This window comes from Eulemur rufifrons, chromosome 1, assembly GCF_041146395.1.
Source record: "Eulemur rufifrons isolate Redbay chromosome 1, OSU_ERuf_1, whole genome shotgun sequence".
NCBI lineage: Eukaryota > Metazoa > Chordata > Mammalia > Primates > Lemuridae > Eulemur > Eulemur rufifrons.
Genome location: NC_090983.1, coordinates 55,987,293 through 56,005,654, shown reverse-complemented (window position 1 = coordinate 56,005,654; position 18,362 = coordinate 55,987,293). Strand labels below are relative to the sequence as shown.

The 18,362-nt window shown below is 39.4% G+C and overlaps 1 protein-coding gene across 1 annotated transcript in view; it reads left to right on the top strand.

Moving 5' to 3' along the window:
* The window catches only part of MYO3B (myosin IIIB), a 373,201-nt gene that overhangs the window by 254,825 nt on the left and 100,014 nt on the right, over positions 1–18,362 (top strand). Inside the window, exons 25-27 of the mRNA XM_069471407.1 lie at positions 6,915–7,026; positions 7,974–8,136; positions 10,004–10,084. Coding sequence (XP_069327508.1) covers positions 6,915–7,026; positions 7,974–8,136; positions 10,004–10,084 — 356 coding nt within the window. The remainder of the gene's footprint in view (positions 1–6,914; positions 7,027–7,973; positions 8,137–10,003; positions 10,085–18,362) is intronic.

Genomic DNA, 18,362 nt, shown 5'->3' with positions numbered 1-18,362 from the left:
TTAAGTCATGTTTTATGACCGAGAATATGGTCTATCATGGTAAATGTTTCATGTACACTTGAGAACAATATGCATTCTGTTGTTGTTGATTGCAATGTTCTATAAATGTGTGTTAAGTCAAATTGGTTGTTGAAGACTTCTGTGTTCTTGATGATTTTTCTGCTTACTTGTTCTATCAATTATTAGGAAAGAATATTGAAATCTTGGACTATAATTGTGGATTTGTCTATTTCTCCTTGTAGTACCATCAGTTTTAGCTTCATGTATTTTCAAGCTCTGTTATTAGTTGCAAAAATGTTTAGGATTTCTTAGATCCTCTTGATGAATTGGACTCTTTATCACTGTAGTAGTTTCTTATTTTTTATATCCCTGATAGTTTTGGTTTTTTCCTCTGAAATCTACTTTGATATTAATACAGGCAGTCCAGTTTTCATTTGGCTAGCATTAGAATGATATATCTTTTACTTTTAACTTATTTGTGCCTATATATATGTGCATTTTGGGTAAGCAGCTTATAGTTGCATTTCACTTTTTTACCTTGTCTGAAATTTTCTGCCTTTAAATTAGAATGTTTTGACCATTTACATTTCACATAATTATTCATATGATTAGGTTGAATATATCATTTGGCTATTTATTTCCTATTAGTCTATCTGATCCTTGTTTCCTCCTCCTCCTCTTCTTGTTCCTCCTCCTCCCTCTTTTCTTCTTTTTCAGGATTTTTTGGTGTAATTTCATTTTATCTTCTTTGTTGACCTATTAGCGTAACTCTTCGCTTTGTTATTTTAGGGGTTGCTTTATGATTTATAGTATACGTCTTTACCTTATCTTAGCCTACCTTCAAGCGATATTATACCACTTCACATACAGTATGAGAATCTTACAGTAGTCTACTTCAATTTCTTTTCTCCTGACCTTTATACTGTTGTTATCATACATTTAATTTATTTATATGTTATAAACCTCATAATACTTTATATTTTTGTTCAGTCAAGTATATTTTAAACAGATTTAAATAATAAGAAAAACATCTTATATATTTACTGACATAGTTCCCCTAAGTTACCCTTCATTCCTTTATGTAGGTCCACATTTTCATCTGGTATTATTTTCTTTCTGCATGAAGGACTTTTTTTAACATTTCTTATAGTGCAAGTCTTCTGGTGATGTATTCTTTCAGCTTTTGTATGTCTGAAAAAGTCTTTATATTGCCTTTATGTTTGAAAGATATTTTTACTCGATATAGAATTATTTATATTTCACTACTTTAAAGATTTAGCTCTACTGTCTTTTCATTTGCATTGTTTCTGCTGAGAACTCTGATGTCATATTTATCTTTAGCCATCTGTATGTAACTTGTCTTTTTTCTTTGATTACTTTTAAGATTTTCTCTTTATCACTTGTTTTGAGCAAATTTGATTTGATGCCCTTTGGTGTAGTTATCTTCAAGGATTTTTGTGCTTGGAATTTATTGAGCTTCTTGGATCTGTTGGTTTGTCCTTTTCAACAAATTTGGAAATTTTTAAGTCATTATTTCTTCAAATAATTTTTTTGTCCCTTTCTTTTTCCTCCATTCCTCTAGGGACTCCAATTACATGTATTAAGGCCACTTAAGGCCCCACAGTTCACTGATGGTCTTTTTTATTTTTTTAATTATTTTTTTTCTCGATGTTTCATTTTCTATGGTTCCTACTGTCATGTCCTCTCTGCCTTCTCTTTAAGGTCCTGCTTCTTCTGGAGGAAAGTCTGGAAGTTTTGGGGAGACCTGACAGTCTTTGTTTCTTTTTCCATGTTGGAAGGGCAATATTTGGTCATTACAGTTTCTTAGACTTATGTCAGTCATTCTGAGTGGAACCATGAATATGACCAAAAAACCTTCCTATTGCTGAGATAGACCAGGTTTCATAGGACAACTTTGGTACATTTATACCAAATCTCTCTTTCTCTACTTTGTCTTACCAAAGACTTTCTTCATTTGCACTAAAGAGCACAAGAAAGAAGGGTGAAGAGAAATAAAAGCTCCCGTCTGCCTCAAAGTTAATATTTATTCTTCAAGTTAAATGAGTTATATTTAACTTGAGGCTTTGAGGGTCAGTGGAGAAATTCACCACTATTAATTGGGTGAGAGATGCATGCACATTCCAAACAATAGTATTTTGTTGGAACCTTTCTATAAAGAGCATAATAAAGGGTAATATGGAAAAACCATAAAAGTCTGGGAAGTTCTTGTATCTAAGCAGACAATGTATCTAAACAGACAATGAAATTAAAAAAGGTCAATTCTTCCCAAATTTTCAGATTTTTTTCATGTAGAAAATTTTTATTTTTATGTAGCAAATTCATCAATTATTTCTTTTCTGGTGAGAAGTAGCATTTAACTTTACTTTTTTTTGTTTCTTTCCCTTGATCAAAAATTAAACTTCATTGGCAGGAATCATATCAGTTCTTTAAAAAAGAAAAATTAATGAATGACCTAGAAGTCAACTTAAATAATAATTTTAGCCTTTGTCATTTACTTTTTGTCATCTTGGATAAGTCATTTTATGTCACTGAGTGTGGTTTTCTTCATCAGTAGAAAGGAGACTTAATAACCTAGAGAGATCTTTTATTTTAAAGTAAGTCCACAAATTATTTGATACTCCCTCCCTTCCAGAGGTGGAACGTAAATCCTCTTCCATTGAATGTGATTGGGACTTAATGACTTGCTTCTAACAAATAGAAGAATATGGAAGTAATGCTGGTGTGTCATTTCTAAGCCTAAGTCATAAAAGGCATAGCAAATTCCTCCATGCCCGCACTTTCCCATCCCCCACCCCTGTCTCTCTGTGATCCCTTGTTCTGAGGGAAGCCATATTCTATGTCATGAAGCAATTCAAGCAGTCCTCTGTTTTGTGTGTGTGTGTGTATGTGTGTTTGTGTGTGTATGTTTTGAGACAGAGTCTTGCTCTGGGGCCCTAGGTAGAGTGTAGTGGCATCATCATAGCTCACTGGCAACCTCAAATTTCTTGGCTCAGGTGATTCTCTTGCCTCAGCCTCCCGAGTAGCTAGAACTACAGGCAGGCACCAGGACTCCTGGCTAATTTTTATATTTTTAGTAGAGACAGGGTCTTACTCTTGCTCAGCCTGATTTCCAACTCCTGAGCTCAAGCAATCCTCCTGCCTCAGCCTCCCAGAGTGCTAGGATTACAAATATGAGCCACCATGTGCGGCCTTTAAGCAGTCCTCTGGAGAAGCCCATGTGGCAAGGAGCTGAGGACCCCTTCCAACAGCCAGTGAGGAACTGAGGCTTCCTACCAACAGTCATGTGAGTGAGTCATCTTGGAAATGGATCCCCAGTGCCATTCAAGCTTTTGGATGACTGCAGCCATGGCTGACATCTTGACTGTAATCTCATAGGAGACCCTGGGCCAGAACTGTCTAAATAAGCTGCTCCTGAATTCCTGACCCTCAGAAACTATGAGATGATAAGTGTCTGTTTTTTAGGCATTAAATTTTGAGATAATTTGTCATGCAGCAATAGAAAATGAACATATCCTAGAACCTTATAGATCCTTCCATTTTATGGGTCTATAATTTAAATGCAGAAGGATTAATCTCTAGTTGCCTGTTACTTTTACTAATACTTCCCAAATTGCTTTGCCTGGTATATTTAAAAAGTCTTCCTTGAACAGCCTACATTCCATACAACAAAACATTTTAGCAAAAAACCTTAGTGACTTTTTTCAAATAGAGATGTTTTTCAACTGGGTATTTACTATTTTGAGAGTTTTTATATTTTAATAAAATGAGACCTTGGGAAATTTATCACCTTCCATAGAGTTCTGGAGCAGGAAGGGCTCCTAGGTCCTTGGAGGGCCATCAGGAGCTATGTGGATCCCTTGACATGTACTCAATGTGTTGTAATAGAAGCATTTTCTAAGATAGAATGTGTATAACTTTTACCAGATTTTCATTGAGTCTTGAGCCCCATGTCTCCCCCACAGAAAGAGTTAAGAACTACTTGTCTGGTTCCTGTTCCCACCTGTGGGAATTCAGGCACAGAGAGGTGAGTGACCTACCCACAGTTAGAGACAGAGATCTGACTGTTAACTCAGTGCTCAGCCTCCAATCTGTGAGATAAATTCTACCTACAAGAGGTAGCTCAGGGAAGAACTGTTTTTGCAATGCCCTCCAATGTCCAGACCCTCAAGACAAACTTTTACATTGATTATTTTGCTATTGCATTATTTCCTGTTTGTTTAACTCATCAAGCTGCTTCAGGAAGGAGATGGAATGAGTCTCCCCCAAAAGATCTCCCCTCCTGGCAGATTTCTTGGCTTGGTTCCTTTCAGTTTCACCTTTATATTGAAGCATACAGGAGCTCAGTCAAAGTGATTTTTCACCATGGTACCTGCTGGAATCTAAAATTACTCCGTGAAGGAAACACATGCTTCTCTGACTTGATTACTATAGATATGTCACATACGTTTCTTTAGTATATTTTGAAACCTTCACTTCTTTGCAGTGCTGTTACCCATCTCTTTCTGAATTAAGCTAGATATGATGATGATCATCATCATATTAATAAATTAAGAGATTTGGGTTGATGGACTGAAAATCAAAGTTATGTTCTAATATTTATATTCGTTCAGAATACATTCTGCCTATTTAGAGATTAGCAGGTGTTAAGAAATACACACAGATGCCTGAAACATAAGTATAAATCTTCGGAGGTGAAAATATACCTTATATTCCTCTTATATCTTGCAAGGTGCTGGTCATTCATTGGGTTCTTTTTAAATACTCCATCACCAATAGCATTGAGCATTGAGCATGAACATACCTGCGCTGCTTAAAGCCAATAGAGCCATATTATCAATGGCTGGGCCTAAAAGTATAAGAAGTTCTTGTTTTACCACTGACTTTTCTACTTTAAGCTATCTGTACTTCAGCTTCCCCATAGACGCTCACTCCGTATAGATTTGCCAGCTATTCCCACCATCCCTGTGTACTCCAGTACCCAATCTTTTTGCTGTGGCCAAAGCCAAGTCAGAAAAACCATGACTGAAACTACAGTCATGGAGAACATGGGGCTGAAGAATCTGTGCTGACACTATCAACTGCCCAGAAAGGCCTAAACTTAACTCCTGGCTGTCCATCCTCCCACTTAGCTCCAGAAGATAGCCGCTGTGAACAGGTTTCTAGGTTTGGTCAAATGATCTAGCATCATCTGGTCCACTGTTCAGGTTCAGAGAGCAACTGCCAAAGGTGGAAACAGACTCAGAGCCTTGGAAACAGTCCCAGGATTTCTAAATGCGAATGTTTCCAGCAAATCCAGTATTATATCCTAACTTGTAAAACAATCTTACAGCAAGAAGATAAAGTTAAATGACTCAAGTCCTGATCAAGTATGTTTATTTTTCCATAAACAGAAAGATATGGGTATAATTGGCAGGAGGAAGGGACATATTTCATATTTTGGTGATTTTTTTGAAAAAGAAAAAACAGCTCTATATTTGAAAGGAATTTCACGATAACACATTAGCCTTGTCTGAGGAATGGCAGAAAAACCCTTTGACAAAGAATAAGTTTATTTTTAAGCTTCCAAGGGGTTGAATTTAATTATAGATGGCAGCAAAGAGCAGAGCAAAGATCCTTGAAGTTTTCTAAAGAAAAACTAAGGTGAGATTTCCTAAAAGGATAATATGTTCAACAAGTTATATTTTTAAAAAAACAGAACAAAAAGGAAGAAAGGAAAGGGGAGAAAAAAAAAAAACCTTTTGATTGTGATGAAGTTCAGGACACATTACCCCAAAATGTGGCACCGTGGCATTTGAGAAAATAGCAGAGGTAGGAAGATCACTCTCCCCTTCCCCTGCTCTCCCGAAAAAGCAGGTCATAAAACCCAGGAAGGATTTTCTGACTTTTCCCTGAAGCAAGACATAAAATCCTCATGTGAGAAGTACCCTCCCTATACTCAGAGAAAAGGAACATCCTTATCCTTAAGGACAAAGGACACAGAAAAGAATCTGAACAGGCTTTGCTAAATTCCCCCAGTTTATTCCCATTAGATCATACTCTTTGTCCAATGCTATTTCTCCAAGACTATCTATTTCTTCATCAAAGCTGGCATAAAAATACAGAAGTTTAATTGCTACTTTGAGTCTTTATTCCCTTATGAAGGCTCCTATGTCACCTAAAACTTATGTTAAATACATTTGTATGCTTCTCTCTTGTTAATCTGTCTTTTGTCATAGGGGCCTCAGCTGTGAATCTAGGATGAGTGAGAAAAAGATATTTTTCTTCCCCTGCAGTGGTCCTCTTTGAATCTACCCGCAAACTCTTTAATCTGAAAGTTCGGAAGTACACTAAAATGATGTAATTTAAGAAAACAAATATAGTTTTGGTGATTGTATCAACACACCTACTCTATACCTTGAGTAAGACACATGGCTCAGCAGAGAGAATCAGCAATGATAAACTATAATCACTTCTGCTGTCTACAGATGGCTTCAGATGGGACTTTGCAAAGCAGAGTCAAAATATGTACAATGGGATTTTAATAATTTTTATAATAGTAATATTAACATTTAAAATTTTTTTACTTTTACTAGGAGAGCTGTCTAAATTTCAGCTTTCCAAAAGGATTAGATATTTTGATTTTGCATTCACAAGATGCAAGTATGCATTAAATATGATCTACAACACAACATTAAAAGGGAAATATACACATTTTGCAGAAAATATGAAAGTACATAAGAGCCAAGTTGATAAGTATAAACTATGTATCTTTTACTACCTAGTATGCTACTATTTGGTGCTTGAGAAATATTTACTATTAAAAAACAAGGCATGTCAATGGTTTCCAGAGCAATTCTGCTATACAGAATCAAATGATGATGAAAAATGCTTCATTTTACTCTTTTATTTTATAGGTATTACTACTTGGCATTCAGAGCACATCAAACACCTCCTGCTAGCAAAGAGAGCTGTGTCGCTATCTTGGAAAAGTCCAGATTAGATCACTGGGTGCTGGGAAAAACAAAGGTAGTTCTTTATTTATTGTTCAAATTGTCACCTGTGATGCTCTACTGCCTGCCTTTGTTCTTGTCAGTGATAGCACCAGCATGAATGACTCTGTAACTTGTGTAGCTTAGCAAAAAAGACCCCAACCTAACAATGGTCTTTGCTGGTCTCGAGTTGGGAGTCCAGGAATCTCAGGGACCAGAGGAGGAAGGTTTGGCTCTTGTTCTGAATGTAAGTGGAGAGCATTCAGCATTTCTAAAATGAGCTAGAAATCTTTGAGCTCATTTTAAAATGTCCCCTTTTTCAATGCTACTTATTCCAGTACCACACGTAAATACAAAAATCATACTAATGGCAGTGATGAGTTTCTTTTACAGTTTTTTCTGTTTTTTCATTAGTCTCATGTTATGTTATATACTGGGTACCCTGATTATTAGTGTCATCTGTGTGGTTTTTCATTTGGGAAAACATCACATCCCTTTAGGATCCCACGTTTTTATGGTCTATTCTGATTGCCCACAAAGCCAGCTTATCCTGAGTGTTGATGGCAACACCATGGCTCCTCAGCCGAAATTAGATAATGTGGATCACCCAGGTCCTTCTCCTTCCAAACTTCCACTGTAGGTCAGTCCTGCTGGTTAGCACTGTCATCAGTGGCTGTGGGGAAACAGAGTAGAACTCAAGCTGAGAATGAAACTCCCGGCCGACATGAGACAGGCCTGATATCATTGGGATCACCTACAGTCCTGTTAACTTCATCATCTGTTTACATCAATAATCAAAGATCATCTCATCCTTAGAAGGGGGATTGCATTTGTCCCCAAGAAGTCAGTAATATGAGCATAAACAATCACTATAAACTTTATTTAGATAGTGGTTTTTAATATTGTCATTAAGAATATGTTGTAGTTGAGTGAATTTCTGTTAAGGAGCCCATATGTAATGCTAAAACTAATGTCTCGTTTCAGGTTTTTCTCAAATATTACCATGTTGAGCAACTAAATTTACTACTGCAAGAAGTCATAGGCAGAGTGGTTGTGCTGCAGGCATATACCAAAGGGTGGCTTGGAGCTAGGAGATACAAAAGGGTCAGAGAGAAGAAAGAGAAGGGAGCTGTTACCATCCAGTCAGGTAAATGGTTCAGTTCTCATAATACTGCCCCAAGTCTTGGCATTTCTTTAAACACTGGGGCCTACTCATTTGTTACTTTTTTCAGTGGCTTCTTCTCTTTCTCTTTCCCCTCCAACCTTCCCTCCTTTCTTCCTTCCTTTCTTTCTTTCTTCCTTGTTTCAGCAAATATTTATCAAGTGCCTACTATAGGTCAGGCCCTGTGCTAGGTGCTGAAATAAAGCCATGAGCAAGACTGTGTAAGGACAAAAGGAACTTTCTTTCCTTGTCCTGAAAGTTCAATAATTTCAGTCTACAAAACAAATTGACAATAGACAGAAAAGGCATGCAAATTTTATTAACGTACAAGCACATAGGAGTCACACAAAGTAGGAAGGGCTAGATAGTTGAAGCTTAAATACCATGTTCATAGGGGAGAGGGAAGTGGAGGATGTAGTCAATTGTAGAGGAAGATTAAAAGATTTTTAGGGGAGATCAATGGGCCCCCAAAAGAAACAATAGCCTGGGAGAGAGTTTGTGTGGACTCTGGGTGTGGTGTCAGCTCTAGTCTTCCTGAGCTATGCATCTGTTTCCTCCAGTGAAAGTGATTCACAACAATTTAATATCTTCTGGAGGATGCAGCCTTTAGGTAGACAGAGAACTTTAGAGAAAGCCCTTCCCTGCATTTGCTGCTGCACAGGTACTCTCAATTTGAAGAACATTATTTGAGCCCCAACAACCACTGTGATTCCTGAGCTTGCAAATAAGCAAACAAGTCTTCACAACATACTATGTTAAGATAGAGGCAGTATGAGTGGGCCAATGATGTAAAACCCCACTGGCACAGACACGGTGCCACATCTCCCAGAATGATCGAGATAATATATACTTCGGGTCCAGGTTTTCAGCATCAGAGTTACTAATGCCGTTTCCAGAAGACTTTTCTAGCCCAGATGGTACTTGTAAACCAAAAGATCAAATTGCTAGACTCTCTCATACTCCCAGACCAGTCAGTGCCTCTTTGTATACATGTATGTGCCATTTGTGTTACAAACAGTATTGGAGCTCCCGTGCTATGGATGAGTGGTTGTGAAGCACCAGATCTTGAAAAGGGTGGACGATTTCCTCTGTGCTCCCATAACCCAGCATCATAGTGTACCTTAGTCCACTTTGGACTTTTTGAGCTCACCCAGCAACTTGGAGGGTTGTGATGTTCAGACTGAGGTGGGAGGAACAAAGAGAAGACACTCATGCTCCTGGTGGGTGGCTTAATGCCCCAGTTCTGAATCTAAAGGACTTACCACCCCCAACCCAGAGAGTCCCTTCCTCTTTTCTCTCCTTCTCCTCACCTGTCTACCTTGCTTTTTCCCTTCCCATTGCACATTTCCCTCTCCCTCGGCACAGCTCTTGGCACAGAGTCCGCATCACAACAAATCTAATGTTGTGCTACTTATTATTTCCCCTGACTGCTCTCTTTATCTTCCTCATCTTTGACTTTCATGTTTATATTTTTCTCCCAAATAAAAAAATATTGAAAGGGTCAGGCTATTCCCTTTAGGCTACACCATATCACCAAGTCCTGAAGACACGGCTTCCCCCAAGGATTGGAATGACAGGGAAACATCTCACCTGGGTTAGGGGTCCCACGTGATTCATCAGTGGAATACAGAGTATTCTGGAAACTCATTGCTTGAACATCTTTGAGGCCAAGCCCTGAGTACAGAGAGGCCCTTCTTCCCCACCGTAGCTCACGTAGCTCTGCTTATTTTGATCAGTGAGAAAGCAGAAGGGAGGAGAGGGATAATAGATAGGAGGGGGAAACAGCTTATATCAATTCTCTGGCACATTCTTAAATTAATGTCATTCCTTGCACATGGTTTTATATTTTTAGCCTGGAGAGGATATGATGCTCGGAAGAAATTTAAGAAAATAAGCAACAGAAGAAGTGAGTCTGCTGTTCATATTCAAGCAGGTAATTAAAACATCATTTTCACAGTGTCCACTTGAAAATATTCTGTGACTGAGATCCTGTGAGTTTAGAAAAACTGAAAGGTTAATAATTTAGGAGCTCTGGGATGAGTTGAGAGTTCTTTCTAGTGGGGAGTCCTGGTGTTTGTTCTGGCACCTGCTGTGTGATAACAAGGAGACTAACAGTGAGCGTTTGTTGCATGCCGTACATGGCCAAGGGTGCTCTGATAGGTACTCTTATAATACCGATTTTATAGAAAAGGAAGCCGTGGCACAGAAATGAAGTGATGTGTCCACAGTCACACAGCTCCTTAGTGGCAGAGCCAGCAGTTGAACACAGGCAGTTTGGATAGAGTCAACTTTGCATACTGCCAACTGAAAAAATCTCTTTCCCTCTTCACACATCCCTCATCTGTGAAATGAGAGCACTGGTTAAAAAGGTCTGGAAAGTGCCTTCTAACCATGAAATTCTCCTATTATATGCAAGACCTCTCAGCGTAACAGAGGAGGAATAACTCAAAGACTTTCCCAGCAAACTGACTTTCCCAGCAAACTGACTTTCCCAAATCCAGGCCTGTATGTGGCTAACGTGGTCCTCTGGGCCCCACAGGGTGAGCATACCATGGCTCTAATGGTTCAGCTTGCCCTTGGCAGCTTGAGAGCGGAAAGCTCTGGTTACTGGCTCATCTGTCCCCTCCCTGGCTCTCAGGTCACTCTGCTCCTCCGCAAATGTCAGTGTCCACTGTGGCTTCCTGGCCTGGCTCCCACCCTCATTGAAATTATGTATTCCTAATTGAGGCTCTGGAAGAGACAGGCCCCTGAGCATGCCAGGAGCTCCAGGAACTGCAAGAAATTGGAGATAGAACGAGAGAGAAGTAGCTAGGCCAGTGGACTCAGCAGCAAGGAGAGAGAGAGGGTTTCACATGCTGCTGAGCTTGAAGTAAACCCTTAAATAAAACAGCTGCAACCTTTTCAAGGAGGTCCCTGCCCAGAACCTGAAGTCTTCATTCAAAACTAAAATATTTGGGAGGAAGCGGTGCCATTTAAATGCAAATGTTAATTTTTAACACCAGGCCCCTAGGAATTCTAAGCTCTACAACTTCAAAGCCTCAAGATGAGGCTGCAATTCTTGTTGCAGCTTAAGAAAGACAACTCAAAGTGCATCATTTGTGCCCCACTTGCTGCCTTTCAACGTGCGCGCGCTCACACACACACACACACACACTCGCACACACGTGGTCTCCCATTAAAAGAGGATTTTGGACTGATTTCTGATCTTGTAGTTTAGTCCAAAGCCAAACATGCATCATGCGTTTTAAAATATAAACTTTGAGTTTGTATATTATTGACCCACTGAATCCAGTATATAGGAATCAGAAATCCAATTTTCCCTACCTGAAAATCATCTTTAGAGAGCTCCCTGTTTTGCACTCTGTTGCTGCCAAGGGAACACTGGAGTGAAACAGAGATAGGTCTGCTTCATCATCATGGTATCAGGATAGTAATGAGTACATCTTTTCAGTGGAGCACTTATGGGGTAGGTGCCATGAAAGGATAATTTTGCTTAGTGGAACTAGAGGGAACACATTTCTTTAAGGTGCCTCCTGCTTTTATCCTTACAAGCAACCCACCTTTCTTAAGCTTTGCAGCCAAAGTGTTCCCACCTATCAAGTGGTGTTGGAAACTTTCACTAACCAAGTCTGCAGGGGCTTAGGCAGGCATGAAGGTGGCACTGGCGCCCCCTCTGCCCTCTTAGAAGTAGAGGGTGGCAGCCAGAGCAAAAGCAGACAGAATCTCCTTTGCCCTTCAGTCAACCCCATGGACAAGAATGGACATGCTGGTTTTGTGCTGGTGTTAAAGATGCACAGATAGGGGAACAAGATTTGAAGGCACAGTTGTGTTTATCTAAAAAGCAAAGCAATTCATTGTGACTTTTCCTATTTGGGGTTGTAATCTTACTATTACAAACTCCTCTTTGAGCCACTAGGACATTTTCAGGTCGAGCAAGACCCAGAAACAGAGGTTCCCTTGCTTTAGAAATCTATAGGAAGTGGCTTAGGGATGTTATCTTAGCACAACCATTTCTGATTGTTTCTTAGGTTATTCTCTAATTTATTATTTTTTAAACAAATCATTTCATTTGAAATTTAGATTCTGTGGAATGTATTTGTTTGTATTTCTAGTTCTGGCCCATAGTCTTTTTTTACATGGTGTGGCTAAAATATGTTATGTATTTTTTTAAAAAGAGCAGACCTTGAAATTTAGGAAGCATTTGGCCTACATGTTGCTACAGAGCAGTGCATATTGAAATTTATTTTCCTTTCATCTCCTTCCCAATAAAAGCAGCCGCTTGGCTTATCCCTTTAGCTTCCTCAGAACTTCCTTTCAGAATTCCCGATCTATTACGGCACATTCACATGCCAGAAACAAGATGCCTTTTCATGCTGTCAACCTTTTTCATCTGAAATGTAAATTAATTCTTGCTGGTATGCCTTGACAGAGATCAAAGTCAGGGTATTAACCTTTCTGGGCTTTCTCCTCATAAGGACTGGTCAGCCCCTGTTAGGAGCCGGGTGTCCTTGTTATGTTATCGGGGCCCTCCTCCAGGCAGCCCTCAGTCTAGGAGCCACCATTTCAAAGGCTCCGAGTCCTTTTGGAAATGTCCTCATCATTACTTTAAACTGGGTGAAAAACGATCTGCCTGGTTAATTCTGGAGAGATAAGCATGCTCATTTTAATTGTGGGCCCTTCACTCAGATTCTAGGAGCTGGTTTAAGTGGTTCTGACAGCAGGTGATCTTGGTGTGATCGAGGGAGGGTCAGGGCTCCAGATTGGAAACCTCTCCCCTCATGCAGTGGGTCATTTCTTGCCTGTCAGTCTTTGAGGTAGGCCACATTTGCATTTTCAAAATAAACAGATGCCTTTCAAATACATGAGCTGGTGGTCTAGAGATCTCTGTGGGCCCAAACAGTTCACCAGCCAGTGATCAAATGCTGAAAGAGAAAACAAACAGAAAAAAATACCCTAGGTACACGAGGATACATTTCCTATGTGTATAACATTGCACAGTCAATAAGGGGCCTTTATGAGATGCGGGGAGGTAAGGGGAGAGGGCGTGTGGGATCCTGAGCAAAGGGGTTTTTTTGTGGGGGCGGGGGTAATAAGTTTGAATGTCACCTTAGTGAGAAGTGCCATGTGTTATTGTTTTTATTATTGATTGATTCTGATAATGGGTTCTTCTCATAGGAAAACACATTCCTTTATATGCCAAAGAATTTAAAATATGTACTTTTTTAAATCAGAAAAATAAAATTGCATGTATTAGTGTCCAGATAGATGGAGTATTCTCAATAAAAACTAACAGTTACCCTAGTACTCTGGGAGGCCGAAGTGGGCGGATTGTTTGAGCTCAGGAGTTCGAGACCAGCCTGAGCAAGAGCCAGACCCCGTCTCTACCAAAAAAATAGAAAGAAATTATATGGACAGCTAAAAATATATATAGAAAAATTAGCTGGGCATGGTGGCGCATGCCTGTAGTCCCAGCTACTCGGGAAGCTGAGGCAGGAGGATTGCTTGAGCCCAGAAGTTTGAGGTTGCTATGAGCTAGGCTAACACCATGGCACTCTAGCCAGGGCAACAGAGTGAGACTCAGTCTCAAAAAAAAAAAAAAAAAAAAAAAAATTAATAGTTACATTTATTTCATTACTAATCTACTATATTTAAAAATTAACTCAAGTTTCAGAATATAGACCGAACTAGACTTATTCAACTACAAAATATATCCCTCAGTGAATATATTATCAAAACAAACAAACTGCAGGGAATTTTTAAAAGATCTATGGTGTCTCTCTGTTAATTTTTTGAAAGCACTGGCTTTAAACTGCACCTCTAATTCAGGATTTTTTTTAAATGGGAGCAAAGTTGTGGGCCTCCCTGTCTCAAAGGGGAAAAGCCCTCCACATAGGTGACAGCCCCTAGGGGATGGAAACAGAATTTCAGAGTGTCTCCCAGGAGGAACTGGTCTTCCAGCACCACCTCCCTACCCCAACCCCATATACACACACAGAGGAGCAGGGAGGCCCATTGGTTTACAGCACAGTTTCATCTAATTGCTTCAGTGCTACAGAAATTTTTACTTTCTCTCTGTTCTCTGATCAGCTTCCTACTTACTCCCCTCCTTGGCCCTACCAACAACACAGATGTTATCAGAAGATAACAATAGTGCTAACAATGATGGCCATTTCTCCTCTGATGCTCTTTGGGGAGAGTGCTTTTCAGAGTGTCAGCAGGGACTCTGCCAAGGCTGCTGGGGCGCCTTCCTTGAGCCTGAAAACAGGCGTTTTACACCGCTGTGGCTGGAAACCAACTGGGTGCATCGTGACACCCACAAAGTGGAGCTGCTTTAAACGCTACTTCCAGAAGGGAAAGTAAGCATTGCATCCAGACAGGCTGACCCTACACTGTAACAGAACCAAGTTTTCAGTGTTTAAAACTGCCTGAACTTTTTTTTTTTTTTTTTCGATCCTGAAACTTTAGAAGGAATGCCTGAAGTTTTAAACCTTTTCAGGGTAAGGCTTTCTCCTAGCCTTTTCTAACTTTAAAAGGCTGTTTCCTTTAGCATTATTGGTGGGTTGGCAATGACTAGGTGGCTGCAACAATTTCCTGGAACTAAATTTCCAGAAATATCCCTGTAACTATATTTAAATTGGAGATATTTCTTTCATTCATTCACTTAACTATGATTAGGTCATTAAATATGAGATGTCCGATTTTGAATCAAAAGTTTAGTTTATTGTATCTCAAACAAGAAGCAATATGATTAATCAAAATATGCACCTAAACTATCAATACAGTTTTGCCATCTTAACAGTAGCTTGCTTATGCCAGCAGCGAAGAAGCCTGGAGAGCGAATGGTGATAAAATCGTGAAAGAGATGTTTTCCACAACTTGTTAAGAATTGAATATTTTTCCTTGCAAGAAGTGGTCCAAAGCCTGGAAGAAGTGGTAGTAAGTTGGTGCAAGGTCTGGTGAATACAGTGGATGACACAGAGTTTCCAAGTCCAGCCTCTGTAGTTTGAGCAGTGTTGTTTGTGCAACATGTGGTCGAGCATTGTCTTGCTAGAGGATTAACCTGCCTCTATTGACCAGTCTTGGCTGCTTAATCACAAGCATCTTCATCATTTCATCTAATTGCATGCAGTAGATATCTGCTGTAATCAACTGACCACATTTCATGAAGCTGTAGTGGATAATACCAGCACTGGACCACCAAACAGACAGCATTAGCTTTTTTTGATAAATATTCAGTTCTGGACTGTGTTTCACACTTCATCTTTATCCAACCATTGTGCCAAATGCTTGCAGTTGTCAAAAAGAATCCATTTTTCATCACACATAACGATATGATGTAGAAATTATTCACCTTTATGTAGTGATATCAAAGAAAGGCAAGCTTTGAGACAAGTTCTCTTCTGATGCACATTTAATTCATGTGGTACCCATCTATCCAGCTTCTTTACCTTGCTGATTTGTTTCAAATGGTCCAATATTGTTGGAATAGTAACGTCAAACCTTGCTGCTAATTCACTAAGTTGAGATGGATTCACTTCCACTACAGCTTTCAGCTCATATTCACCTTGGTCTCAGGTCACTCACATGGCTCATTTTCAAGATTAAAATCACCAGAATGGAACTTCTCAAACCATCGACATACTGTGCATTCATTAGCCACATCCATCCCAAACACATTGTTGATATTTCAAGCTGTCTGCACTGCATTTGTTCCATGATGGACCTCATACTCAAAAATAACTTGAATTTTTTACTTATCCATGATTTCACAAAAATTGCTCTAAAAAATATTCTGAAAGATAATCATAAGCCAAAACATGTGTTCAAAAGAATGAGGATGTACCTTCACAATAAAAAAAAAAACAAAAAAAACAAGAAGTGTCAAAGCAAAATGTCAGAGATACCAACTGTCAAAATTTAGTACTTAAGGAAATTGGACATTCCATACTTAATAACCTAATATTTGTTAGGCAACTACTTTATGCTGGGGCTACCATGGTAAACAATGAGATTTAATTTGGAGCTTCAAATTCTCCCGCTCCAATACAGAGGGCTCTAAAATATGCTCTCCATCAAGGGGATACTGTCTGAATAAACCAGGTACTCTATATTGGACCAACACTCATTGAAAAGGAGCTTTATAAAATCTAAAACAATACAGAGTAAAAATCATTGTAAAACACAGCCAAGGGTATGCGTTGAGATGACCCATGCTTCTTGAAGGTAAAAATGACCACAGTAGATATTTTTCATACTGATAAAGCTGTACATAAGTAGATTGTTGATCACAAGCCAAACAGGAGAGTTTCAGTGACTGCACCATTGAGAGAAAAGGTCCACTGTGAACAGACAGAAGGAAAACAAGCATGCCCTCTGTCACTCCTTTCTGTGTCTCTATTTGTTGTTCTCCTTTGATTCCACTTTTTCTTCACTCCATTTCTATTTCTTTGAAAGATCCGTAGTCATTTCAAATAAAAGCTTGATTCCTCAAAGTGAGTCTTTGTCAGAGGAAGCACAGGTGTGAGAGGAACGTTCCAAACTCTTCTTTGCCCTAGGGCAGGAGCCACTGCCTCTCTTTTCCTGGTGTTTTAGGCCATGTCCACACCATAGCAAAGAAACATCTAAGGAAAGAACTACCTGGTGCACCTGAGCTTGAGTTGAGTTGTGAACTGCAAACGGGTTCCCCTGTCTTCTAAACCTCTGTTTGATGAAAGACAGGGTGCCCTTCAGACTTAGGCAAGGGGTCAGTCCACTCTCATACTACCTTGGTTTCTGTAGCTCTCTGTAAGTAAAGAGCTGGCGCTGGTTTCTGAGACTTAACATTTTGGAGGGGAAAATGTTTGGGCAGCAAGCATTATGATTTACTTTGGGAAAACTTGCCTTGTCTGTGACAGGCTTAGAGCAAGTGGTTTATAGCAGAGAGAAGACCGGCCTGTGGCTTCAAGGTTTCTGTCAAGAAACGAGCCCTGCCAAACCTCTCTTTGGCACAAACAATAGAATTCTTGTCATGGCATAGCTTGGAATGCAGAGAAATGCCTTTGCTGTGGAATAAAATTATTGACCATGTTACGATTAAACAAGCTAGAGTGCAGGTACTGTTTACCTAATATACAGAGAGGAAGCTACAAAGTCAATGTGAGTTTGAGGTCCACTGGTGATTGATGTCATATCGACATGGCATGGAAATATGCTTAAGACAAAACTTTGGTGCAGTAGTTGGACCCCACCCCCACCCAGGACTCAAGATTAAAACTTCAGAGAAATTCCATGGTCAGAGCCTCTTCTGTTTGGAATCAGTTTTCTCCATTGTGGACCTCATATAGAGCTCTAGAATGTGGCCACAAAGAGGTAGTGCCTGAAATGGTATCTTAACCACCTCAACATTGAATAGAGCAACATTATTGTGATTGATAACACAGCCAAGTTGTCTTTATGTCTCTAAATTTAAAATATTTTTCATGTAGAATCATAAAATGTTATGACATATTAAAACTTTTATTAGTTGTTTAGACAGTAACCACATAATATTATAGTAAAGAAACATAGGCTGGGTAAGGTGACTCATGCCTGTAATCCTAGCACTCTGGGAGGCCGAGGCGAGATGATAGCTTGATCTCAGGAGTTCAAGACCAGCCTGAGCAACAGGAGTTCAAAACCAGCCTGAGCAAGAGAGCAAGAGCGAGACCCCATCTCTACTAATAGTAGAAAAAATTAGCTGGGCTTGGTGGCACGTGCCTGTAGTCCTAGCTACTCAGGAGGCTGACGCAGGAGGATCACCTGGGCCGTCCTAAGCATGTGGAGAGTCAAAGAGTTTACAGTCAAAACAATGGACTTTAAATCCTGGCTATGCCATCATTTGCCATGTAGTTTGGAGAAAATTATTTAACTTCTGAGCCTTAATTTTCTCAGCTGTAAAATGAGACTCATTAAGGCTTAATTCTCAGGACTGTTGTGAAGATGATAGCAGGTAATATATGCAAAGCATCCTGCATAGTACCTGACACATAGTTGGTATTCAATCAATGAAACATTAGTTCCCTCTCTCTGCCCCCTTCCTAAATGTGAACTTCACTGGAAAAAAAAAAGTCTATGAAATACTCTTCTACGGTGAGCATAATAGTGTTGTAACTTCAAAAAGATGAAACAATTTCACTTTTGGAGAAAAATAGTACCTGTCAGATCTCAAATATGGTTATAATAAAATCTTTATA